This window comes from Labrus mixtus, chromosome 18 (genome assembly GCF_963584025.1).
Source record: "Labrus mixtus chromosome 18, fLabMix1.1, whole genome shotgun sequence".
Classification (NCBI taxonomy): Eukaryota; Metazoa; Chordata; class Actinopteri; order Labriformes; family Labridae; genus Labrus; species Labrus mixtus.
Window position 1 is genome coordinate 17,380,175 of NC_083629.1, and position 26,694 is coordinate 17,406,868.

The 26,694-nt window shown below is 40.6% G+C and overlaps 2 protein-coding genes across 7 annotated transcripts in view; one reads left to right on the plus strand and one right to left on the minus strand.

Moving 5' to 3' along the window:
- Window positions 1–694: 694 nt before the first annotated feature.
- ddo (D-aspartate oxidase) lies at window positions 695–4,151 on the plus strand. Of its 4 annotated transcripts, none has more exons than XM_061063894.1 (5): window positions 695–911; window positions 2,240–2,422; window positions 2,602–2,710; window positions 2,802–2,978; window positions 3,096–4,151. In XM_061063894.1, the coding sequence occupies exons 2-5, from the start codon at window positions 2,251–2,253 to the stop codon at window positions 3,652–3,654; spliced, it is 1,017 nt and encodes a 338-aa protein (XP_060919877.1). In that variant the 5' UTR covers window positions 695–911; window positions 2,240–2,250; the 3' UTR covers window positions 3,655–4,151. The 4 variants fall into 4 exon arrangements, with proteins under 4 accessions (XP_060919877.1, XP_060919878.1, XP_060919876.1 ...); XM_061063895.1 differs by having other exon boundaries at window positions 695–907; XM_061063893.1 differs by having other exon boundaries at window positions 695–903.
- The window catches only part of sash1b (SAM and SH3 domain containing 1b), a 46,766-nt gene continuing 24,015 nt past the window's right edge, over window positions 3,944–26,694 (minus strand). Inside the window, exons 1-18 of one of the 3 annotated variants that reach the window (XM_061063891.1) lie at window positions 21,142–21,272; window positions 17,564–17,692; window positions 16,451–16,501; window positions 15,947–15,996; window positions 13,928–13,968; window positions 13,383–13,469; window positions 13,171–13,283; window positions 12,769–12,870; window positions 11,508–11,640; window positions 10,173–10,573; window positions 9,521–9,595; window positions 9,284–9,424; window positions 9,057–9,189; window positions 8,587–8,756; window positions 8,277–8,483; window positions 7,510–7,669; window positions 7,037–7,168; window positions 3,944–5,837 (exon numbers count right to left, since the gene is read on the minus strand). In XM_061063891.1, the coding sequence (XP_060919874.1) occupies window positions 5,113–5,837; window positions 7,037–7,168; window positions 7,510–7,669; window positions 8,277–8,483; window positions 8,587–8,756; window positions 9,057–9,189; window positions 9,284–9,424; window positions 9,521–9,595; window positions 10,173–10,573; window positions 11,508–11,640; window positions 12,769–12,870; window positions 13,171–13,283; window positions 13,383–13,469; window positions 13,928–13,968; window positions 15,947–15,996; window positions 16,451–16,501; window positions 17,564–17,608 (2,766 nt within the window). In that variant the 5' untranslated portion in view covers window positions 17,609–17,692; window positions 21,142–21,272 and the 3' untranslated portion in view covers window positions 3,944–5,112. Of the gene's footprint in view, window positions 5,838–7,036; window positions 7,169–7,509; window positions 7,670–8,276; window positions 8,484–8,586; window positions 8,757–9,056; window positions 9,190–9,283; window positions 9,425–9,520; window positions 9,596–10,172; window positions 10,574–11,507; window positions 11,641–12,768; window positions 12,871–13,170; window positions 13,284–13,382; window positions 13,470–13,927; window positions 13,969–14,042; window positions 14,485–15,946; window positions 15,997–16,450; window positions 16,502–17,563; window positions 17,693–21,141; window positions 21,273–26,694 lie in introns of those variants that run through there. The other 2 variants (XM_061063890.1, XM_061063892.1) reach the window with 2 other exon arrangements.

A 26,694-nucleotide genomic window follows, 5' to 3' on the forward strand; every position in this document is an offset into this window, starting at 1 on the left:
AGAAATGTTTGAAGACTGTCTCTCTCCTGACAGAAACTGGGCTCTTACTGGGGCCTCAGAGGACTGATGGGCTTAGGACTGGAAGACACCAACTCCACCAGTTTACACACTGGTTTCATGAACTGGTTTTGGTTATTCACAAAATTAGGGAACTTATTATTTAAAATGTAAACATGCATGGAAAATTATGTCTTCCACACATCACCTTTATAGCGTCCTTAAGATTTTATTTAAAAGTTCCCTTGTAATACTGTTTGGTCTCAGAACCTTGCAGTGATGAAAACAACGTGAGGGTTAGCACGCATGCTAACTTGCATCGTCTCAAACAACGCAAACGCTGCAAGCTTAAATGAGGCCACGGCGAGCAGTAATATCACAGATAATCTGTCAAATTTAATGAATTTCAGTGATACTTGTGTCGTAAAAGGACCCGAGTGGTTAAAGCTCGCACATCAAACCGTGGCGTAATTTCCAAATAGTGAGCTTTGAGGACCTTACCTTCTACTGTCGCTGGACGGGGACGTAAATATCCAGGAACTTATCGCGAGAGTTTGGTTTCTGACGAGATCCAAAGCAGTTGATGTATAAGCGCTGTGGATCGCCCGATATCCTTTGAAGCCACGCTAGCAGTATACATCCACATGTTTTACAGATCAACTGTTGACTTCGTGGAACAGACATCGAAGGATCTTTTTTTTATTATTCGTATCCTGAGGGATTTGCGGTTCACAAACAGCTATCTAAAAATAAATTACCTGTGCAGGTGGGCAAACTTGCTGAAATATTTAGTCATTTATTAGTTGTATTTCCTGAGAAGACTGCTTCGAGGACTTGCAAGTTCTGTTATGACACAAGAAACAACAATTTACTGACCGATCCGTGCTGTGGCAGAAGTGGTGGCAGGTGTGTAAGTACGTTTATAACTTATTTTAAACCGCAAGACGTAACTTTAAATATATCATACTGAATTGAAGTTTTTAAATTTGTACTGTTCTGTCTGTGCTTTCTTAAAGTTTTATCTAATTACCTTTACTTGCATTACATAATCAGTGGCTTTTACTGAGGGGGCCAAACTGGGGCCAGTTGTTTTGTCAGAGGGGAACATTAAACCCAGACAAAGATGATCGCTTTTAAAAATATACATCATGCCAAATAATAACACACATCATTTAATACCATGATTTACATTTGTTTCAGTAACAGTATTCAATATATTGTGAGTCCGGTTGTTGAGTCAAATACTATGTATGTGTTATGAGGGGGGCTCTTCCTTTTGGGGGGACACAGGGGGGGACCCGTTGGCCCCTGCCTAGAACCGACCATGTACATAATAGTGTCTAGATCCTGGTTGCACCATGAATAAAAGTGCACTCAGTGCCAATAAACTGCTTTACTATCAGCGCACAGGAACAAGTTCTTCTAGTTTTGTGTAAATGTTTGATCACGTCTTTCCTTCAGTAAGAAAGGAGTGAATAATATATCCCTGTGTCTGTGTGACACAGTTTACAACGTCTGTTGCATAACCCATTATCACAGTTACAGGTGGAGCAGGTTACAGCAGTCTGAAGTAGTGCTTTATGTGATTGATCCTTGGACAGTCAGTTAAGGTGAAAATACCGCTGTAGGTTAGTGTTAGGTGGGGGTTATTTCTGTAGTAGATGAACAATGATGAAATCGGGAAACAGACTGTGGATCATCTTAGATTTATTCAGCCATGGTCAGACAACACAGAAACACAACACACATGGCTGACAAAGTGCAGACCGTCGCTGACCCATGCTGACCAAGATCTCACAATCAGTCTTCATCACACAGTGTGGCTTATATTCTGCTAGAAGGTACAGCCCACAAATTCCTTTCTATTTGGGTACATCACTATAAAACAATAAAGATGACATGACACTGATTTGTATACGTAACAGATGTAGACTCTCTGTCTAGCAAACAGTTGTTGACAACATATGGTTGGCTCCTAACCAAACATAGATCTGCTACAATTGACATGTTTCACCATATAAGGTTACAGCTTCACAGACCCAAAAGTAGAATTACTGTGAGATGGTTGACACAATTTAAAGATATGTCCACAAAATTATCAAGATGAATGAATCCATGAAAATACGTACTAACAGTTAGTGACGTGATTATACTTTAAGGTCAAAGGTTGTCCAACGGCATTCAGGCAGCATTTGACAAAACTCTCTCCCTTCTTGATTACCTGTGTCTGTCTGAAACGCAGGCTGGTTAAGGATGAAACATGTCAGGGTTGCAGTGGTGGGAGCAGGTGTGGTCGGCTTCTCAACAGCTGTCTGCATCGCTGGGGCTCTTCCTTACTGCTCAGTCACTCTGCTGGCCGAGAAGTTCAGTCCAGACACCACCAGTGATGGAGCTGCTGGGATCCTGTGGCCTGTAACGTTTCCGGGTATGCAATGCAACTATTGCTGTCTTTAAGAAACAGCCTCAAACCATAACTTGTTTCAAATGTTGTGCAGTGGATGATTTTGCTAGGGTGAAAATGAATTCAAATGCAATTATTTTCAGCCCATCAACCATTCGTTTTGCATGTATAAAATGATAGACTTCACTGTATTTCTCTTTCAGATATTCCCTTGGAAAGACAAAGAAGCTGGCTCAAGGACAGCTTTGATCACCTGTTGGCCATTGCCCAATCACAACACTCTCCGGAAGCAGGAGTCATGCTCAGCTCTGGGTAACAGCTTTTACACTGTTATATAAAGGGTCAAACATACAGCCAGTCACTTTTATAAAAGATGTCTTTTTGTTTGTGATTTTCTCTCTAGCTGGACAGTTTTCAAGGAAGTTCCAGCCAATAAAAAGCCTCATTTTTCAGACCTTGTGATCGGCTTCCGTAACATGACTGATAATGAAATGAAAAGGTTTCCAGACCATAAGTTTGGCCATGCGTTCACCACACTAAAGTGTGAATGTTCGAGCTACCTGCCGTGGCTTGAGAAAAGGTTAGTCCTCTGTTTATAAATCAGTCATGTCATGTATAATTTTCCCACCAAGCTTGAATTTATGCTTTGTTACTACTGAGTTAAAAGTGAATGGAGAAGATTCATTTATGTTTTCAGATTCAGAAAAGCCGGGGGTCAGGTTGAAAAGAGGAAGGTCAACAGTCTTCAGGAGCTGAGCAACAGCTATGATATCATTGTAAACTGCTCTGGTCTGGGCTCTAAAACACTGGTGGGTGACTCTGAGGTTTACCCGGTCAGAGGCCAGGTCCTCAAGGTGGAGGCCCCCTGGCTGAAGCACTTCATCAGAGACGGAGATGGAAAAACCTACATCTACCCCGGCATACACTCCGTCACCATAGGTGGCACGAGGCAGGAGGATGACTGGAGATTAGAGGTCGACGAAGGAGACACACAGGGCATCCTGGAGCGCTGCAGCCAGCTGGAGCCGTCGCTCAGCAAAGCAAAAGTCGTCAGTGAGTGGGTGGGACTGAGGCCGAGCAGGAAGTATCCGAGGGTGGAGAGGGAGGTGGTGCGCCTGCAGGGTCGCAGCGTGCCTGTGGTGCACAACTATGGCCACGGAGCCTGGGGAGTCACCCTCGCCTGGGGAACCGGCCAAGATGCACTGGGGCTGGTCCGACAATGCCTCCATGAAATGAAGCTACAGGCCAAACTGTGAAAATCTGAAATCCTTTTACTGTATGAAGAGAACACTTTAATGGTAGGGCACACTGGGGATGCAAAATACAGTTAGACACAAAATCAAGACTCAGTGAAAATAAAATTATAATGAACTTAACAGTGTGGTGTAGACACAGAGGGGCTGCTTATGTAATGTAAATACTGTTTTCTAATTCATATTAGCAGCCAATAACAGATGCTTAACATTGATTTGCTGTCAGAGAGAAACTGAATAGAAACACAAAACACTTTGGATGTGAGTGATCAACAGCCTGTGAGAGTATGTATATAATGCACATAGAAAATGAAAGCTTTATTAATGTAATTAAAGAGCAAGAAAGTATTTTACATCATTTACTGACATGAAACTTCTAGAGATCAACATCGTGCACATGTAAGAAATCGTTTGCTGCAACTATTGATCAACTGCTAAATGTTTGTCACTTCACTTAAAGATTGTTTAAAAAAAGTGCAAATTAAACTTCTGAGAACTGCTGACAGTGTTCTGTGTCATCAACATTATCATATCTAGTATTCCCAGTGCTTCATCATAGGGTTCTCTGATACCAGGATTTTAAACTACATATTTTAAAAGACATGATACTAGTGAAAATCAAACCTTACTGATGCCTCTTTTATTACCATGGCAACGAAAATAGAAGTTTTATGCACCCAATAATTGGTGTTTTCAATTATCTAAAATGCAGGCAACCTCCAGCACACCCTCTAAAATGCGCAAATGTTTCATTACTGTAACCTTGCCAATGTTTTTGTAAAATTTAGACAATTCTCTCTCCAGGTTTAAGAGCTTCAGTACTTTGTGATTTTATTGAGCATTAAAATGATAGAGTGTATCATTAAAAAAAAACAAAAAAAAACATTTAAGTGTACTGAATATCAAACATTTCCAACTGCTATCAATACTTCTAGTTTGAAAAAAACTGATGACAACAATAATTTGGACTTATCATATTAAGAAAAGTATGTGTGTTACTTTTTACATCAACCATGTCTGTGTTTGATTCAAATGACCAAGTAAACCATGAAGGTATTGTATTTATTTACAGCTTACATTATGAACAGCCTCGTTGGATCTGAAGAGGCCATGCTGCTGTTGAACTGTCTGGTGTGCAGTGAGATTAAAAAACACTTTTCTGTAGGTTTCTACTCAAAACTGATACTAGAATGACATTGCTACATTTACATTCAGGCTATTGTTGGAAAGTTTACGACACAGAGAGTAATCAAACAGTTTTTCACTTCAGAAAAAAATTAAAATAATTCAAATCACACTTATAACAAAAATATTGATTTTAAGAAATGGATGGTTATTTTAAAATGAGAAGTTACAGTTCAATAAAAGCTCTAGAAACAAATAAGGTTTTGAAGCCGCAGCAGCCTCCATAAACATCTGTGAGCTGACAGTGCACTGCTCTTTAATGTCTACATCCTGCACCTAGAATCTTTCCTCCATCTTCTTGTTCCTCAGTATTTTCAGTCTGCGGGCTTCAGAAGTGGCAGAAATTGAAAAACTCCTCTTGTCCTCTGACAAGATGTGGTTTGTGAAGATGTCCATGCAGGCAGCCTGTGTTATGTGGGTCTCTGTGTGTGGGTTTGGTGAGGAAGGTGTAGTTATAGGATGATTTGAGCTTCCTGCTAGGACTGTGGGTGGCAGCTTAAGGTGTGTGCTCCGTGTTGTTTTTGCTTGTTTAGGTGAAGAATAATTTTCTGCGTCTGTGTTCAAAGTGCTGCCCTCAGTGATAAATGATGCTGCTGGAGGCAGGAACTCAATCTGTTTTTGAGGATTGACTTTGTGCTGTATGCTCGGCCTGACGCTGTGGGTCAGATTCCAGTATCTGGGGTGGATGGTCAGTGAGAAGCTCCGCCTCAGCGGCTCTGGTGATGGGAGTCTTCTCAGCTCCATGCAGCTCTGGCTCCTGCCAATGGCTCCTCTGGGAAGATGACCTTTAGGTGGGCTCAGGAGGCTTAAGCTGCTCTTAGGGGGTCTTAGTGGTGGCGAGTCACAAGGTGGACATGCTGGTTTACTTTGGAGTGAAGTCTTATGAGAGCAGGTGGAGGTAAGGGTTTTTTGGGGGGCGGGGTTCTCTGGGGATGGGAGGTTACTTGACTCAAAACCGGAGGAGGACCTGCTCATGGAGGAAGATGTCTTTTTGTCCCGTCCTGAAATAAACAAATGAAGTGTGTGCAGATGATGTGCTTGACTTGAACAGAACTTTGTAACAGCTGAGAATTTGAAAACGTGTGGCGCTTGAGAAAGGATGGCCAAGAGTTCAGAACTAAAAATCTACATGTGCGCCAGAAAATGAATGATGCATGAAAGAAAAGAAGGAAGCAGTCGAATCAGGTCAAGCATGGAGCAGTTTATTCCTCACGCTCAACCGTAACAGAAGCACACTTCAGAAAATGCTGAGACTTCAGACCCTGCCTCAAATGTGTTAAAGGTTGTCCTAAGCCTGCATTTGAGTGCATTTACATTTATACAAAATGCCATTTTAACAAGTATACCATGAAGTAAATATTTTAATTCTTCAGCTGCTTGCAGTTTTAGGCACATGATAAAATATTGTGCAACGTTATATTTTAATGGACTAAAAAAATATACACAAAAACAGCAAAATCTGGAGAGAAATACACACTTTACAAGTGTGGCTGTCAGAGCTCTAAGCACATGATGTTTCAACATTCACAAGAACCTCTTTTACAGTTAGCACGACCACGCATTAGAACAGTTTTAGACTGAAGCCTGAACACAATAAGCATGATATAGCTATGGATACAGCACGCATTCACAGTAAATGCAATAACTGAGAGAGCGTTTTCAAACTATTTATACTGTATCACACGTACGTTCACCACTTTCAGTAAATGCAAAAACCACCACACAGCTCAGCTCACAGCTGAAGATCTATTTGTGAGCAGACCATCGAGCTGCTCCACAGAAGCTGCGATCACGGCTGTCTAAAATGTCGAATGAGGTCAGTGCTCAGTTTCACATAATGCAAGAACTACTGTTTGCCCATTCGGAATATTATATAGAGAACACAACGCTCGCAAAAGAAAGGCAAGTAATGTCAATTCTCAAAAGCACCAAAGAGACAAAAAAAATGACTCACTGCTTGATTCGATGATGCAGAAACATAAAGTAAGACATACAGAAGAGTTAGATGCTAATGGGAAAATAGCAGAGCACCAGAAGAGAGTGAAGATAAAAAAGTCTTTCCAGAAGATCATGAGAAGTGAATACGTTGGCTTGTAATGCTCAAGCGCTGAGAAGGACTGAAAAACCAGGCGAGTCTGTCTAGTGAAGGATGAGGCAGAAGAGGAGCAGAGTGTTCACAGGCGACTCAGGCTGTCATTACCGTTCTCCAGGTTCTCGTTACTCTCGTAGCAGCCGGAGTCCCGAGGGGAGTCTCCCACGAGGCCACGCCGGTCCAGGAGCAGCTTCTCCTGGGAGCCTCCAGACTGACTGCTGCGCTCCAGGTCGCTGCTTCCTGCAATGCACAACACCACCAACAGGGGGCAGACTGTTACTTCTTTTTCCAATGAGCAAACTGCAGGATAATGGAAGTCAAGCAAGCAATGCTACATATTTGTATTTATTTATTCATATTTATGGGATGTTATGTTAATGTTTTAAGGGTTTAAACATTAAAAGGAATGTTATTTAAATGTTCTTATATGGGACTTTTTTTTAAAGATTTGTTTCTGAAGGATTCACACTTATATCACCCTTTTATTTGAACCTTGTAAATAAAATAATTGAATTGGAAGCTGTGTCTCTGCATGTATATTTATGAATCTGAAGTGCTGATATATAACCCCAGCTGATTACCTGAGCCACCGTCGTACTCTTGCAGCAGCTCCACAGCAGTGAGCAGCACGGCTCTGTGCTGGGGGTCTCTGATGTTCAGCTCATCCAGGTCTTCTTCCTCTAACAGTTTGAATGTGTCCAGATCCTCGTAGCCGTTAAAAAGGAAAGTGGGAAGATGCTCCTGAGGAGGGGAGAGGAAATGAAATGATTCACAAAGAGATCAGCAAAAATCTTCAAAGGGAAATAATTTGATCATGCAACACTTTGGATAGTTCAAAACTCCTTTAAAAGTATTTTGAATTGAGAAGTTTTCTTACTCTTTTTACTCTGCTAATCTTTCACAGAACAAATATTGTCAAATCTATAAATATTGTCAAAGAACACTTTGGAAGATACATTAACTTGCTTCTGTGCTGAGATTAAGAGATACAAATCAATACATCTTGCATGTGTAGAGACATGACCATAGAGCAGGCAGATTACTAACAAGGCTAGCTGTTTCCCTAATCTCCAGTCTTGAATTAAAGCTAACTTGTTTTAGCTTTTTATTCAGTATATAAACTTGAGTGGTACAATCTCTTAGCAAGAAATTGATTGTAGATACTGTATTTAAAATAAAAGGACACATTTTATCACATCACTCATCGGTTGAGCTTTTTATCTAAAAACCATGTAAAGTCTCTCCTGCAGTGTTGTTGTTTACAAAGCTCAAGGTTACGCCTTTGATTCCGTAGTATTTAATCCTCCAATTGAGTGTGACAGATATTGTTAATATACTGAGTTCATACTCTGAGGTTGATGCGATCGAGGAGCTCCTCTACAGAGGTGGGTTTGGGTTGCCGGGCCTTCCTCCTCCTGCGCGTCTTTTTAGGCTTCACCTCCTCTTCATTCAGGACATCCACATATATAAACTTAAAGGTGCCCACTTTCCCATTGAGCATCCCCATCCATGTACCCATCGGAGGCTTACTGATGACATCAATGACGTCCCCACTCTGCAAGAGAAAAGATGGCTGAGCTTTAGTTCCTCAGGAGAGATCTGCTCATCTCTGTGTATTGTTTTTTGTTTTTTTTACTGGATGGATAAGGTGGTCATACCTTCAGTTTGAGTGAGTCTGTGTCGTAGGGGCTGGGGGTGAAGTCGGTATGAACGAGAGCGCGTCCACAGAAGGGTCCGCGGTAAGGCAGCTCATCCTCCTCCCCGTCCTCAGACTTCACGCTCTCTCTGTTGCTGTTGGAGGAGTCAGTGGTGCCCACAGTCTGACCACCTACACAAACCACCAAAAGACAAACGAGACACTTCAGTCAGAGTAGAAGAGATGTGCAAAAATATTTTTCAAATGATCACACCATGCAGTCTTCATGTGCCAGATGCAGAACAAACTTCAGTGCAGACAAAAACAATAAAACCTCAAAGTTTAGACTATTACCAAGAATATTTAATGTCCTTGAAACACTTTCCTGAAAAACACCACACATCTGGTGTTTCAAGGCCAAGTTCAAACAAACACAGAGATATTTACAAGGACACCAGCTCAGTCTCATGCACACTGTAAACACGGACTCACTCATGGAGCTTTGTCCGCTGAGGGAACTCCTCAGGCTTTCCACAGATCCTCCAAGCTTCAGTTTGGGTTTCTCTAAAGAGTCCGAGTCTTTGTGAGGCGAGTGAGGGCAGCTAGATATGCGGTCTGGGCTTGACTGGGACATGGAGAACAAAGGAATCATTACCTGTACTTCACAACAATATCTACTGTATATACGGACAATCTATAACAGTACGAGTGCTACATACCTGCTCGGAGAGGGAGCAGTGGTATCTCTTGGATATGTGTTTTCTCATAGTTTCTCGCACAGATTTGACCTTCTTGCCGATGGAAATACGAGATGTTGCTGGAGACTTCGTAAGATCCCTTCCACTGTCTCCATCTTTATTCTTGTTAACACAAAAAGAAAAAAGATATAAAAAAAGTTAAACTAATTTGTTAAATTTAAACTGAACTTAAATCGATGATGTAGGATAGTTACGTACAGTGTTATCATGATCAGAGCTGACTCCGAGCACTAAGCGGTTGGTCAGGTCAAATCCTCCAAAGCTACAAGCTCTCTGTTATAAAATAAACAAGTGACATGAAAAAACGATGACTAGACGAGGGTGAAGTTTCAGATTAAGCATACATACAGGTACACTGAATTCCAAACATCTTGGTGATATAAATGACCCAGTGGTGGAAGCAGTGAGTAATCACTGAATCTAAATTTGGTGGATTTGTCTTGTTTTGTGTAGAATTGTGGAGACAACTACAGAGCATTTGTAGGAACAATATATAGAGCCTGTGTTTGGAGGAGGAAATATAAATCAGAACAGGATAGTGAAGTATGAATGATCATTAGGAGACTAGATCTCGTGACAACTGGGGACATTTCAGCCGATACACAACTTCCTGTAAACTGGATTGTGGGTATCTGAGGGATGGTGTGATAGTTCACATTGATTTCAAACTCGATCTCTAAGCAGAAAGCTTATGAAAATGATTTATTTACTGCTGCCTCCTTAAAGAGGTTGAAGGATGGCACTTATATTTGACTGCCTGAGGGTAACGTTGATTCATTCAGAACAAGGGCTTAAAAAATAAATCACTTCCCAAATACAAACGTCTCCACAAAGGCTCCTCTGTACTCACCCCGTGGTTGCTGAGCGGGCTGAGGATCCGATGGCGGAGCTCACCGTCAGTAACAGAGCGAGCAATTTTATGTTCTTCATCATGGCAAGCGTCGGCTTCAGAGAAGGAGGATCCACTGCCCTCACCCGCCTCCCTCACCTCTCCTGCAACACATGTCTCCTGATGAACCGGGCTCCCGGCAGATTCTCTGAAGGCCTGAAAGATCTTCTGGCTGCTGCAGGTGTCCAGGCTGCTGGAGGAGGGGGAGGTGGTCAGACTGTCAGAGTCCCTGTCATAGCTGAGCTGCTCCTGCAGGGCTGAGGCCAGGGAGTCCACGGGGCAAACAGCAGGCCTCTTGTGCACGCCTGAGTACAGGGAGGCAGCGGCATCTCCACAGGTGAAACTGTCTATGTTGAAACTCTCTGGAGGGTACAAAGAGGGGAAATACAAGAAGAAAAAAAGAGAAAAAGAATGAAATGAAATCTTCAACTTTAGGAAACTTCAAGAAATACTTGTTTACATGTCAGATATAAACTAGTAACACTTTTCACTACACGCTGTTCAGTTTAATATAATATAAAATAATACATTTTGATGCACTGGGCTGCTCGGTAGTGCAGTGGTTAGTGCTGTCGCCTCACAGCGAGGAGGTTCCTGGTTTGAATCTTATTCGGACAGGGCCTCTCTGTGTGGAGTTTGCATGTTCTCCCTATGCATGCATGGCTTCCTCCCACAGTCCAAAGACATGCTCATTAGGTTATTTGTTGACTTTAAAATTGCCCGTAAGTGAGAGATGTGAGTGTGGCTGGTTGTCTGTCTCTAGATGTCAGCCCTGTGATTGACTGGCGAACAGTCCAGGGTGTAACCCCGCCTCTCACCCTATGGCAGCTTGATTCGGCTCCAGCCCCAGAACGGGAAACAGCGGTATAGATAATGATGGATGGATGAAAATCTGATGCACTAACATCTCAACCACAACATTACATTGTCGTTGGCAGTAAAGAATAATGAACGGTCCCACCACTGATTATTTTTCAGTTTCATCATGGAAATAGTTAAATGTCTTTTTTTTTGCAGTACAGCTGCTGAAACAGTAATTAGATCCAGTTACTGATATTGTTTCTAGACTCTGCGTTACATTTTGTCAGTGTTGTCCAGGTGCACAGTTTGTTTACACTGTTAACGGATACTAGTTTGTATTTGGTTAAGCATAGGCAGCATCTGAATCAGGTTTCCTGGCAGAAGCCTGAAAATCTTCACAATCAGAAAGTTTGAACAAGAATCTATAAACAAAGATGGGTGGCACAACAATTTGATGGCTTCTTAATTAAGAATATCGGATAATGGTTTTAGTACCGTCTGCTCCGGTCTTCTTTGACTCGTCGATTCTGATAAGCTTCTTCTTCACCTTCCGGGTCGAGTTGACCAGTTTGTGGAGTCTCCTGAACGTCACAGGGTCCTCTTCTTCGTTGTCTGACAGGTCACAAGGCTGATGGACAAAGCAGACACCATTTTAAAAATCACTGTGCAGTTTTCACAAATCAACACAGTTGTTATGTTCCCAGTAGACTGTCAACAGTTGTGAGGTTGAGTATTTAGGATAAAAAAAAAGACAAAATTAAACTTTACATGCTTTTGTTGTCTTTATACTCAGATTTATTACACAAGATAGAAGATATAGTGTGTGTTTTACTTTTTGTTCTCAGCTTAAAGTATCTTCTAAAAAGGTTTCTAAGTTGGCTCATGCAACATGTAGTTTTGCAAGAACCTGCAGTAGGAGCTATTTGTAGTCTAATGTTAATATGTGGTAGGAAACCACAGAGATGACAGTGAGGCTCATGCAAAAAGCTCTCCCACAGACTCAGCTTCACTACACACTAGAAGAGGCTTTCGGTATGTGGGAAATAAAAACACAGTTTCTTGGAAATCCCCATCACCATATGACCAGATGGTCACAGAAAAAGGTCAGTGGTTTTGTGAACACTCGGGGGCATAACCTCAGGTTTCATCTGTTGACCAAATCATGTGTGGTAAAAACATCCCAGAATACCCACCAAGCGACAAAGTGAAAGCTGATTAGATGTTTTTGATGTTAAAGTTTACTTGTATGTAAAAAAAACATTGTCTACAACAAAAAAAGAGGAGGTATAAAACGATCAAACACCGTGAGAGAAAGTGACAGGAGAACACACACGCAGCAAAGAGAAACAGTCAGGCCATCCAGATGAATCTGAAAAATGTGCCCTGAACCTGAGCCCCCTAATCACCCCACCCATGCATAAAAGAGCTGTGCCCTGCATAACACAGCCCTGTGCTGAATCCACCCGCTCAGTGCAGCACAATAGGGGGTTAGCGCTTTGACAGCGATGAATAGAAGTCCGCCCTGTGCCCTGCAGTAGGGAGAAGGCTCTGAGCTGCAGAGCTTTAGAGGGGGCCCCGGTTCGTTGCCGGGACAGGGAGAAAGAGAGAGAGAGAGAGAGAGGGGCTGTCAACAGCTCAGCAGCCTTGGCACTGATTGATCTGAGACCTTCATGCACAACACACAGCCTGAGGTTGTGATCCAGTATTTTAAAAAAATCAGCTAAGAAGCTCTCAGACTGGGAGCTGAGAAACTTACGTTGCAGTTGAGCGACTCGTTTGTGGTGGGACTGGAGGGATCGGTCCACTCTGCGGGATATAACCTGCACGTCTGTCTGTTCGTTACCTCAAACTCCTTCAGCTGCAACAAAGGAGAACCCTGTTAGTCATAATGCAGAGCTAGATTACATCATTAATCTACCAGCTGTTATTAAGCATTGATCCGCTGAAAACATGAAAGTAATTTTACTCCCTTCATGCAGATAAAACCATTCTCTTCCCATCAAAAATGTTTTTACTTTAACAAAAGTCAAAATGCTTTTGCTCACATGCTCACATGCTCACATGTTCTGCTGAAAATGGTTACACTTGGGCAAAAGTAGAAAAACACAGCAGCTGGATATTTATCATAACACTCAAATGCAGGATTTTGTGATCGTACCCGTGCGAGGGCTTCTTCTATAGAGATCATGTTCTCCTTCACCATCATCATCAGCTGAATACGCTCTTCATCACTCATTGTGATTTCACTGGCCACAAAACCAACATCATCACCTGCAGGTCAGGAGGAAAAAAAGTCCGCCAGTGTAAATGTTGAGTTATCGTTGTGGACGTTCACTTCATTTTTGTTATTGTGCTTCAAACTTCACACACCTTTGGAAATCTGACGCATCACTCCTTTCTGCGACTTTCGAAAACTGTGCCAAAAAGACTTGCTCTTCCTCTTTCCATCCCATTTCCCTAAACAACACAATGATGCAGTTTCATTTAGAGCGTGAACAAATAAACTGTGAAGAACAACATCATCTTAAAATGTTACATAAACATCCGTAATATGGGGAAACTATTTTAGCAGAGTAGTTTTTAGCACCACCAATTAATTAACAATCAGGTCATGTATATTCTTAAATCTTTTTTTATGTATGAAAGAGTCACTCCAAAGTGTCAATAATTCTATGAAATAAACAAAACAAACAAGCTTGAATAAAAACACCCACAATAACTAATACACACACACACACACACACACACACACACACACACACACACACACACACACACACACACACTTGTACAAATGTTAATTTAAAAGAGCTTGTTTATTGTAAGAAGGCTTTTACATAATTGTTAACTAGATTCTGATTTCAATAAAGATTATGTAATGAATGTATTGAAGATTCATATAAATGACAACATACCTCCAGACCCATCATCAGAGCTGGATTTGTGCACAGGAAACCTGAAAATCAAACCAAAAATTAACTTAATTCTGAGAGTCAGAATAAGGAATCAAAGCTCTGAACAGAGCGGTACCTGTTATCCAAAGTTATTTTCTTCATTTTCCCTGCTATGCCACCATCTCCCTCAACATGTCTGTCTATCTCAGGACCGTGACTTGCGTCAGATTTAAAAAATAAAAAAGAGAGCGAGTCACAAAAGCGTTCTGTCTTTCATAACACTGCCATCCCAGTGAAGGGAAATCAAAGTAGTCCAAAGTGATGTAAGAGACCGGCTACTCTTGGCTGATGAACAGAGGTCAGCGCTCTCCGGCCATCACAGGAACAATAGATCCCTTTTTCGTGTCCAGTCAGGGTTTTGCAGCCGCAGCAGCGCTAACGTGGCCTCTGCATTCTCTGCACACCCTCTCTGTCTGTCTGTCACACAACATCTCTCTGGGCTGTTTGTGGTTTATAGCTGTCTGTTTCTCTCTCCCCGTCTCTCACTCTTCATCTCTCTGGGCTGTTTGTATCTCTCTCTCTCTCTCTCTCTCTCTCTCTCTCAGGGAACACTTGTTCCTAGTGTTGAGTATGGGTAAATGCGCTTTATGTTTTTAAATGTATTTTTTTATTTAACCAGGTTAACCTGGAGTAAATGTACTTCTTAAATCTTAACATTTAAAATATTCCATTTGACACAGCTCAAAGTTGTTAACACACCTAGAAATTGACAGAACCTGATTTTTATAAAACATGTTGTCCGTGTCATTAGAGAAAATGAAAATATTGAATATATATTTTGCATGACCACATAAAAATCTTTGCCATAAAACAATAGACTGTGGGGCGCCGGTAGCGTAGTAGTTAGTGTGCGCGCACCGTGTAAGGAGACTCCTCTTCTACATGTCATTCCCCACTCTCTCTCCCTGATATTCAACTCACCCACTGTCCCATCTTTACAATAAAGGCACAAAAAAATCCCCCAAAAAAATCTTTAAAAAAACTGGTTCATTTTTCTTTAGAAGAGCATAGAACAGGTCAAAGATTAAAGATGCTGTCCACACTTGTAGACTCTATTTAAGGCTACAGAAAGAGATTTCAACAGAAGCTCTTTTCAATGCACATTCATATTATTTTGGCATAAAAAAGGGGAATAAATGGATATTCATTCTTTAGCTGGTAAACTAAGTGTACCATAATAAAACTGGAACTTTCTAGCATCAGTTCTATCTTGATGTCATTGGGAGGAAACAGAAAATGATTGAAAAAAATGTTTTTTTAACTCAAGTGATATCTACTAAAACAGAGCCTATAACATGTGTGTAAAAATAATCTAAAATGTTGCAATTAGTTTCCTTCAGAAATAATGTGTACTTGTCCCACTAGGGGGCAGTGTTAGGCTCCTTTCTAAATACATGTGTTATAAAAAAAAGACATCTGTGTGACGTGTTTCTGTCTAGGGTTGAGAATATTAAAGGCTTGACTCTTCAACAATCCTAATCAAACCATTATGTTGCTTTATCTTTAGTCATTACCAAATTCCTTTATCATATTCAGCTTTCCAGTGACAAAAGATGAGTAATCCGTGAAATCCTTCAAATCCAAACAATGGGGGGAAGGAAGGAAGTTTGGAGGTGACACAGAAAGGATTCATAAATGTGATTAGAGGGCATGAGGAAGGAGAGGAGAGAAAGATGTCCTCCGGGTGACACAGATAATAGAGGAGAAGCAGGTCAGATTAAAGAATCAGTGATCTATCAAATGAAATGCTGAAAATGTAGTCTGTAGTGATGAAACACTACAGCATCACCCGGGTGAAATATCAGTCCCAGCCATGTTATGTATCAAGATATTTACTGGTCTTTATACCCTTCAGTCAGTACAGTACGTCTCTGTTCTAATGTCACACACTGCCTGCCCTTGTTAACGATGATGGGACTCTAGTGACTTCACAGTGAAATGTTGAAGTTGTGATAATGGGTTAAAATAATAATGTTGTACCTTCTCTCCGTCTCTGGAGTGGAAGTGGTACTGCTGAGTCCGAGGGATTCCTAATAGAAAAAAAAAAAGGAATTTAAATAAATACAAAGACAGTTCTTTATTTCGATCAGCTTTTTTGTTATTCTTTCTTTCTTTCTTTTGTGTAACCGATAACTTTAATTTTTTTTTTTTTTTTTTTTAGATTTTTGAGATAGAGGCCATACAACATTATGACAATTTCATAGATGACATTTTGATATGTTAAACACACTAATTATAATGTGTCAACTATATTTAATAGTTCACTAATTATAACCAGGATGTTCTTCCTAACATTAAAAGTCTCATGGCCGACTCTCTGCATCAGTCATTCAAACATCACTTTTTAAGTCCTATTCTTTGGTTTTGCTTAAAGAAAATCATGACAAAGCGACTCCTCAGCCTCTTATCAGCCGGTCTGCTGACGCACGTAAGAGGAAATTGCCTCCTCTTGGGGGCCTGACACACTCGGAGCTGGACACTCACCTGGATCTGAGAGCGGAGCAGCACTGATGTGGCCACTGAGTCAACCTTTCCCTGAAACACACAGGCAGGGGAAGCGGAGGAGTAAATTATAGTGTCATCATAACACAGAAATAGATATAATATTCAGTTGACTGAATCTTCCAGCCCACATTATGGACTAACACCGGTTCAGTTATGTGCCACTGGTTATGGCCTCTGTAATCGTTGTACAGGAGTGTAAAGGAGTCTGAACTTCTTTAAAAGTCACAAGCTGATGAGGATTTAAAAAAAAGACTAGAAGTGAACTGTTAGAATTTATCAATTTAAATCTGACTGTAAAAAAAAGAAGTCTTATTTACATTTTTAACAATCTATTGTTTTGAGGCAGAGTAGAGAAATGCTTGTTATGTTTTAAGGCAAATAGTCATAACAATAAGTTTAACACAGACACACAACATCCCAAGAAGCAAAGACAAGTTAAAGGAAGAGTTTCACATTTAAAGAAACATGCTCATTCAATTATTTGCCAAGCCTAAGATGAAAAGAAATCACAAAAAACGAAACGCAACCAACATCGGGAGAGCTTAGCATACAAACTGAAAACAGTCAGCCTGGGTAAACGAACAAGATAAAGCATTTTATTAGATCTCTAAGGTCCTCTAATCAGGGTTTGCTGGTAGTTAAATACTCCAGATCGAAGACCAGACTGTGCTTTTGAGGTCGTAGTGCCAACACTATGGAACGCTCTTTGGACTCTTTTAAATAGCAACTAAAGACCTATTTGTTTATGCTTTATGTGTTTAGTATATTGTTGTTATCTGTTTTGTTTTTTTCATCATTTGGAAAACACTTTTTGACTCTCTTTTGTGAAAGGTGCTATTCAACTAAAGTTATATTTATTATTACTAAGAGAGTTTGAATGCTGCTGGTTGCCAGATTTTGTAGTCTTTTTGGTAGAGCTAGGCCAACAGATCCCTCCTGTTTTTATGCTAAGCGGGTGTCAAGCTTTCCATCCAACACTCAGTGAGACAGTGTGTAAATAACAGTAGCAGCATTAGCAGTAGCCACTTCATCAATTTAGAGCTGAGATATAGTTTACTGTCTTAACTTCCATGAAATAAAGTGACATTTTACCATCTCCGCGTCTTGCACTACTTTGCGTTTCCGCAGCTCCTCCATCCTTTCACACACGTCGCCGAGGGAGGTGCCGTAATACTGTGAATACTCCTGAACCAGGTCATCAAGGTTCCCCACCGAGCCATCCTAAAAGAGATAAGAGAGATGTTCAAACAGATATCACCACAGACCAAAGAGGAAAACGACACCCCAAAGAGGTTTAGCTGGACAGCACACAGCAGCAGCAAACACTGTAAACACTGACCACATGATTAAAGGCATTGTTTAAAGGTTTAGTACAGTCACCAGCAAAACAAACGGACAGGAAACACTTATAAAGCACCAGGAGTGTAAAAGTATTTCAGACTTCCAGCTGTGATATTGCCTCTGACTCCACCAGATTGTTGTCTTCCTGCACGATGACCCCTTTCAGCTCCTCAGCCCTCCTCAGACCTGACCCCTGGGAGGAGGAAGCACCTCATGACGTAGCTACGACTCTCTCTACGCTCTCATACAGTCATCAGAGGTCGACTTAAGAGGCCACGGTTCAGTGTACCGTAAATCACATGAAGTAAGAATCACTCAGCCAGATGAGTCTTTGTCCTGACACACAGCAGATTCTTCTGGATTTAACCCCTGTATGTTTCCTACAATTGTGCTACTTAAAGATATGTGAATGCACAAAGACACCAAAGAGATAAATCATTTTGAAGAATTTTGCAGAGTTTGAGGACATAAAGACCTTTGGGACCACATTTAAAACAAGGGCAGGTTTCCTTGACAGGGGAATAACACTTGGGCTGGACTAAAGAGGCATTTTAAACCAGGTGCCTAACTGTAAATAGAGGCTCTTAAGATTAAGAAGACTTAAGATTCTTCTAAACACTGACTGACGCGACATGTTGAACATCTTGGCTGACCAAATTCTGTTGGCTTTCCACATCCAGTTTAAACCCTCACAAGATTGTATCTCCTTTTTATTTTTTGCAAAGAAATTGTATTTAGATGCAAAAAAAAAATCAGAGGTGAAATGCATTTATATATGATTATGATCATGTTCTCCTTTTCCTCTTGTAAAAGCTGATAATACAAATATGACTAAACCTGAAATAAATAATTTTGTTGCCACTTTAGGCAACAGAAACAAGTCGTAACCTCATACAATTGTTCTGCTAATGTTTGCAAAATGTTCACCTCTTTTTTCCTCATTCAGCAGAAAAAACACATTGGGATACATAAAAAGACGCACATTTTAAAGGCTTGTTTTGGGGCTTTTTAGGCCTTTCATCTAGAGACAGGACAGTGGATAGAGTCAGAAATCAGAGAGAGAGATAGTGTGGGATGACATGCGGGAAAGGAGCCACAGCTCGCCCTCTTGGAGGACTATTGTTTCTGTACATGGGCCGTGTGCCCTAACCACTAGTCTACAGGTGTCCCAGATGCCACATTTCTACCCAACTGATGATTACAAATATCAACTCTTCCTTTGTTTGGGTCTGCACCGACTCCCAGAGGAATGATCTAACTAGCAGTATAATCGATCTCTACCTCAACCAACAAGATCTTATTTAGTCTGGAAATGTCACTTTTAGATCATCACTTCAACCAAATGGTACATTTTCAGTCCACAAAAGCTACAACAAAGAGTAGTAAGACATCATGATCTTCATTTATCATTATATGCACCTTTAAAGAAGAAACCTCTACAAACTCAAGTCTCAAGTCAAGAGTTAAAGGAAAGCTCTTTTTGATGGTCTTAAATTGAGTCCTACTCATTAGGCTCAGGGCCATGAAGGGTTGGGGTAGCTGAATGTAATCACTTTTAGGATGTCTGTCCAGAGATGACATAAAGATACATATTTTCATCAGAACAAAATGTGCATTCTCCCTAGGTGTGCCAGAGCTTTATTAGATTTGCAAAAAGACAATATTCTGAAATGATATGACATTGAAGGAATGTGCTCCATATTTTAAAACATGTTTTCATGCTATGTAAAGAAATAAAGACTTCTATTATAATGTTAATGCGGAGCAGGAAGACAGCTTGAATAAACCATGACTTTAACAACTAACCAAAGATCACAAAATAATAAGGCTGCTGAAAGATATGAAGATTTCTATAAAGAGTATGTAGAAAGTTTAACATCAGACCTGGTGGTGAGTTATAACTGTCTAGACGTATGCAAGCTGTGTGTGATGAATGAGCATCCAGTATGTCCATAAACTGTTTTACACTTCGATATCATTTGGCTTCAGTCATGCCGTATCCTGAAGGTATGCAAATGTGCCCTCTGAAAACAGCCCTCTGCAGTGAAAGGCAACACTGTAGGCTCACTTGTCTTGTGGCATGATAGACTGTGACTGGCTCAACTGTCCAGAAAAGAGGGCCATTCATTTAGTAAATGACATGCCCCCGGGTCCAGAGAGGCCTGAAAATCTGGCTTCTTTTCATACAGTCAAGAAACGAGGCTGAGAAACTCCGCACTGTGCCTGGCTGTGGCTGCTTTTCTGCCTCAGACTGCTGCTGATCCACATAAACAGCCTATTGTGACACAGCTACATGATATTGCATGGCACTGAGTGCTTATTAGAGACGGTGCGTGTAACAGTTAACATAAACAAAGCTCAAGCATAGAAAACAAACTGACCTGAATGTTCAATCAGATAAACAATGAGGAGTAGCATTTAGCAGCCTGAAATACGAACAAAGTGGGAAAATATTCCAGTGTGCTTTATATTTCCCTCTGTCTCCAAATTAATGGTCTCAAAGCCAAAATTGCAGGCATGAGACATCGACCACAGAGGCTTGAAAAGGAGAGTGTGGTCTCACATTTCTCACGAGCTGAGCATCTCATAGGCAGACAAAAGATCCACGTGCCCCCGGGGCCCCGAGTGTCTAATGAGTGTTTTTACAGTTCCTCTGTCCTGGCTCACCCTTTCAGCAACCAGAGACCCAACCAGATACGTCACAAAGTATCAGCAAAGAGTATCACTTTATCTCGCTTCAACACCAAAAGGCGGTGGAGTTTTGTCTCACTTCAAAAGTCAATACAAAGATTGTCAGATGATTCAAAAAAATCATTCAATGACTCAAATAAGAAAAGTTCTGAGAGTAAATTTAAGTTCATGTTTGTCAGGAATTCCACATCTGACTGACGTAGCACTGCAGCGTGATTGATAAACATGTCGGTACACAATAAAAACAAAGTTTGCTTTTATTCAATTCTATATTATTTTGTAAAATACATCTCATGTTGAGAATGTCTCTAGAAGTCCTCTTTAAACACTTTCTACAGCTTTGTTATCAATACAACTTGATCTTGAACAAATGTCACTGAAGGATTTTGAGCTCAGCAGAAAATGTTAAAACATCATTATTTATATAAACTATGACTGTGTATCGAACAACGACTCGCCTGTGCTTTTTATTCAACAGACATTTCATGAACTCTACAGCCTCACAAGGAAAGATGCACAACATAAAAATGTCCATTGAAACAAGGCTATTTGAATGAACTTTTCCCAATGAATCTACAGGAAACTACCAGCGGTAACCATCGGCGCACATTCCAGTACAAACATAAAAATACACTCACCACAAACAGGCATCAGGCTGCACACAGTACACCCAGCACTACTTTCTCTTCAGTCCCACCACTGTGCTGTAAGTGAATGGCACTTTGGAACTTTACTCAGCTCACTGAGTGGAGGACAATACATCCTGAAGTGAAGGGGAGGGGTGTCCGGCACACACAGATCAGGGGGGAGTTTGGCTGTGGGGGGAGAGGGTGAGAGGGGGAGTTGCAACCACATGTGACGCTGGTGCTGCTGGGTGGGGCGCTCGACTCTCTCCAGCTGCGGCCCACAGGGACTGTCTGACTCACATGTTCAAATAAACCAGCAGTTCCTAGCGTGTGAGAGTGAGCCGGCATGTTTATGTCTGCAGCCGAGTTAAAGTTGATGTGTCAGGCTTTCGAAGAAATGTGAAAGACAGGTCAGATATGTCTCCCTCTGCTGAGATAGAGGTTTCTCTCAGAACAGAGTATTGAACAAAGCTCATTGATTTTAACATCTTTGCACTTGTATTCAATTGGTTACATTATGATAACTTTATATTATATATACATATTAACAATTATTCAGTGGAGTATTCTTCTAGACAACCAAAGGTACGTTTACTTTTCGGTCTATCACAAAATGTCATTGTGTGCATCCTTAAGGTCTAAAACGGGGTTACGAGCATTTTCTTCCTTGTAAAAAGTCTGTTTTCTGTTTACATTTTTTTTCTTTACTTATGTCTTCCTACTTCTTCACCACCTCTTTGGAGCATTACAGTGCTGCTTCTTCCTGTGTCGAAAACTGAACATGACTGGAGTACAGTCAGTGTTAGTATGAATTTTCATGAATTCATGCATTTTGGTAATTTTGTGTTGGACCATTTAAATCTGTCTACCATCTTAGGGGTGATTCTCCCTTTAGGTCTGTGTAGCTGTAATACAAATGTTTAAGACGTCTCATAGCAGCGGTGCTTTATTTGGATAGGAGCCAAGTGTTAATGTTGTGAACTGAAAAGGAAATATGATTTGCTGAAGTTGAAGAAATGTATGTCTGACATTTATAGGTAAAGGTAACATCGTCTTCTTCTTTCTATCCTATTAGAAGTGTATCCAAATGGAAAGGAATTTGTAGGCTGTACCTGCTTACAGAATATAAGCAAGACTGTTAACATGAAAAGTTTGTCAGCCATGCGTGTTCTGTTGCTGTGGCCGAATACGTTCTAAGACAATCCACAGTCTGTCTCATAATTTCCTCATTAAACATTTACAACAGAAACACCCCACCTAACAGTCATCACTACGAAACTGAATATCTCAGTTCTGTCCTTGTACACTACAAACAAAAGGCTTCTCACTTTTGAATACTCTTGAGTTGCTCATAGCTCCACCTCTAGTTGAGCTTTATAAATCTGTTACTCATAACTAAGAAATGCTGCAGATTTACCGTACATTGAAATGATTGAAGAGTATATTTGCAGAAGTTTTCTGAATATTGCCAGGCTTCAAGTACCTTTCAATGTTTTTTTACACGAACACCAGAAGATGGCAGCAAATAGTAACTCTAACATCTGAGTCATTCAGTTACTTCCACACGGAGCTGAGATCAGTGATAGAGAATTGAGAAGCTCAGTAAATTAAACACAAAGTGGAAACTAAACATTAAACATTAAATGTACTGTCTGTTTATTGACTTGTTGTGGGTAAACTTCCACTCATTAGTTTAATGTTATTTAATTATGTCAGATTCTCTGTGCACTAATGAACTAATAAATATTAAGGTCAATTTGCAACATATTGAGCCTCACAGTAGAATTGAAAGCAGACCAAGTCAGTGCAGTGATTTGATTTCCTCCTCTGCTAGTGTGTCTACATATCAACAATGGCATCTTTACATGTCCTTAAGGCATTAAGTATCAGGGTGGTGACCTCGTTTGCCTGCAGACAGTCTGTGAGATTAAATGTGAAGATATAACCCTGAGCATCTTTGTGCACTGTGACCCTACTCCCTCTAATCTTCATCTTTAGTAACTGACTTCTGACTCCAGAGCAGTGAGCAGCAGCAGCAGGAGGTAACAATACCAGTGTCAGATCTGCAGCAGGAGGCTGCAGATTAAACTGAGCTGCAGATGGATGGTGGAGATGGCTGAGTGTTGCATTCTGCTTATGATGCCAAAGGGCTCAAGCAGCTCATGCCAGAAAGGGCAGTTTTCCGCCTGGCTACACAGCGGCGCTCCGCTCGTCACATCGGGGCACAGGGGGAGACGGAGACAGACGCCACTCCTCCCTGTCAGCCAGCTCCTTTCCTATCAGCATCAAGGCACCTGATTTCTGTCTGTGCCAACCTGGAGCGCGTGAGCACTCATCTGATCTTTGATCCCCGGGGAGATCCCTCTGTGCTCAGCGGAGTGAAGGAAGGTGGAAAGAGTAGCACGTATGATCAGGAGGTTTAGCTCGGTATCATATCACAGGGAAAATTTGAGGTAGTAGCAACAAAAAAACTGAAGTTATCTTTCAGTCTTTGTTGAGTTACTGCCTGTTGAAATTAGGTTTTGAAAAGGTTGTTTAAGGTCATTTTATTAGACATTTGAAAGCCCAGAAACCAATCAACTTCAGATAAAACACATATCTGAAACGTTTATTCTCCTTTAAATAAAGCAGTAGAAGAAGAAATGATTGGATGACTCTGTGAGAGTGTGTGCTATTCAACTGAACACTTTATATCAGTGTTATTTAAACATGTATGTTGTTTCTGTCATACTACTTTTTCTAGTGCATTAAGCTTGTTTGTATTTATAATGTCAACTCCTCATATATATTATAACTTCATCCCAAATACACTGCATCAACGCTGACACTTTGAAGTACTAATATATAGATACATTTTTTTAGTTGTGGTACTATAAGAAGGACAGGATTTGTTAAACATCTAAATTTAGGAAAACTCAGTGTTGAGAGAATGATATTTGAAAATTTGAGAATAAAGAAAACTAATTTATGTAATCAGAACCATGTTAACTGCTTTTTTTTATTTATTTATAAAACATTTGACATAATCACTGAAATGTCTTTGTATGTCAACTAAACATGTCTTTTTTTAAGAAGTGATGCAGCATCACTTACAGTAACATCATATCGCAATAATAACGTGTAACTGTAACTTACATGTAAACATGGTTCATGCACACAAGATTAAGGTGATAAAAATGTATTTTTGGTCTGGTTTGGCAAATAAAAATAAACATTTTAAACTGTTTTGCATCTTTTTTTTTTTCTTCTCCAAAACTCTCTTCTCTGTTTTCTGTTCTGTTATAAAGCCGTGTTTTTCAATATCAATATCAAGTTTATTCTGAATGAATTTGTCGATAATCTTGGACCAAGTGTTAATTTATAATAGTGAGAAATTACTGTTTGACATTTGGAGGAGTCTTTATATTTAATGTCTTTTAAGCATGACAATAATAAATGTTTGATGTCCTCAAATGAATCTTAAAATGTTTCACCAGCTGAAATGGGACAGAGATTTCTAAACTCATGCAAGTCTAATCACTGTATTCATTACCAGTTTCATGTGACCGTAGTGATATGTCATAGACCTAAGAAACGCGTGTGTGCTAGAAGAATTACTGCACTTCCAGAGTACCCAAGGGCCCTGTCCAGATCGACAGCCCCGGGGCCCCCTGAAGAGAATGAGGGGATCAGTGATCAGAGGATCAGAGTGGTAAGTGGGTTTTGACAAGTCCCAAATGAGGCTCTGATGAGAACGACCACAGTGTGACATGCATGCTGTCAGTCACAGGAACGGGCACTGAATATAGAATACCTGGTCATGTTTGAACTGCTCTAGTGAGGTCAGGTAAACCACTCTGTCTGATCCCCCTTTTTCACCCCGCAAGTCACTGTGCATATTTCTGCCTTCTGACAGAGACAAAGGCAAGCTTTCTAATGCTCTCTTTCTGAACAGTTTATGGGGAAAAAAAGCCACAAACAGTTTTTGAAAGAAGTTTCTATGATAGCAAACCCACCAACTCTAAATCTGAGGATTAGTGGATCAGGATTTTGTTAAAGATATGAAATATGTGGAGGCCTCTTTCAATAAGAGAATTGAAAAAAAACTGCATTGTTGTTTTCTCGTGTGCAGCAATAAATAAAGATTCATGACGCTCAGAGTAACCAGCCCGGAGTCGGGATTTAAAAAAAAAAGGATGCTAAGGGAAACTCGAAAGAAGATTAAAAGGGCAGACAGGAGTCACGGAAACAAACCTTTTGTCTATTGCACTAAATCTAAATCTGATCAGGGATTAGTTGCACATAGCCTTGATTTAAAACGAGGAGACTCACATTTAAGTCGCGTTAAAATTAATCACATCTCACATTTGTTAATAAAGCTCAAGCTTTTATTGCGCAAGCACCCTGTGTAGCTTCTGGATTGTCCCTGTTCCTTTGAGCATGTTTAATTCAGCAGAGCAGAGATCAAAAAGAAAATCATGCCCCTTTGAATTTCACTTAAATTGCACACATTGCCATCCAGAGGGGATTTAATACACACACATTTTCAGTGTGTTTTTGCAGTGGCAGATTGTTCCTATTCCTTGGAGCATGTTTAATTCAGTGGTGCTGAAAACAAATACAGTCCCAGACCTCCCTTTTTAAATTCAATTCAATTCACACCTAAACAGATCTTGTGTATTCCTCAGTTCCTAACGCCTTTGTGAATGGCTCTGGGCTGGCAGTGAAGCAGCCTGTGGATTGTGAGTATTCCTTGGACCATGTTTAATTCAGAGGTGCTGAAATCATTTCAACTGCCCCTCACCCCCCTTTCCAGGGTAATTACCCTCGTGTGACTATGCCGTGATTCCTTAAAACACGACTTCCAGCTCACATCGTCTCTGGCTGTAATATCAGTGCTGCAGCTTAGTCCTCACAAGACCAAAACATCTACTGATCCTCCTGTGAGACGCGGCGTAGGAGTCAAGGGCAGCTGTCAATCATGCAACTTAAGATCATGGGGCCCCAGAATGAGGTCATTCAAAAATGGTGAGAAAAACAAGTGGATTGATGCAATCAGGAAAGAAAATACCCTCTGGACGTTTCTCTTTTAAACTTTTCATGGGAAAAACATGCAGAGGAGACATTTAAAGACTTAAAAACCAGACCTATTGTGCGTTAAATTTGATCTCATTAGTCGGAAATTCAGAATTCCTATTTGGAAACTCGACGGACCTTCAGTAGCCCATTTAAAATCCAACATGGCTGCAAGGTGCATCAACAGTAACTTTTAAGCTGTTGCTATTGTGTTTATTAGCAACTTAGTCCTCTTTTTGTGTAATTAAATCAATCACAGCAATAGTATCGTGCAAGTGCTATCTGTTGACAAGTTGTTATGTTGTTATCGCCTAGTATTAGCAAACAAAACATAGGAACTCCTGCAGATGTCCATGTTGCTTGTCCGACTCAGACTTGCCAACTCTCAAATGGAACTCAGTTAACTCAGTTAAGTTGTGACGTCATTACCACCTCCGAGATGTGACTTCCGAGGTAAACGGAACGCACCATTATTTGACCTGAGAAGTGGGTAAATTAAAACTATCAACT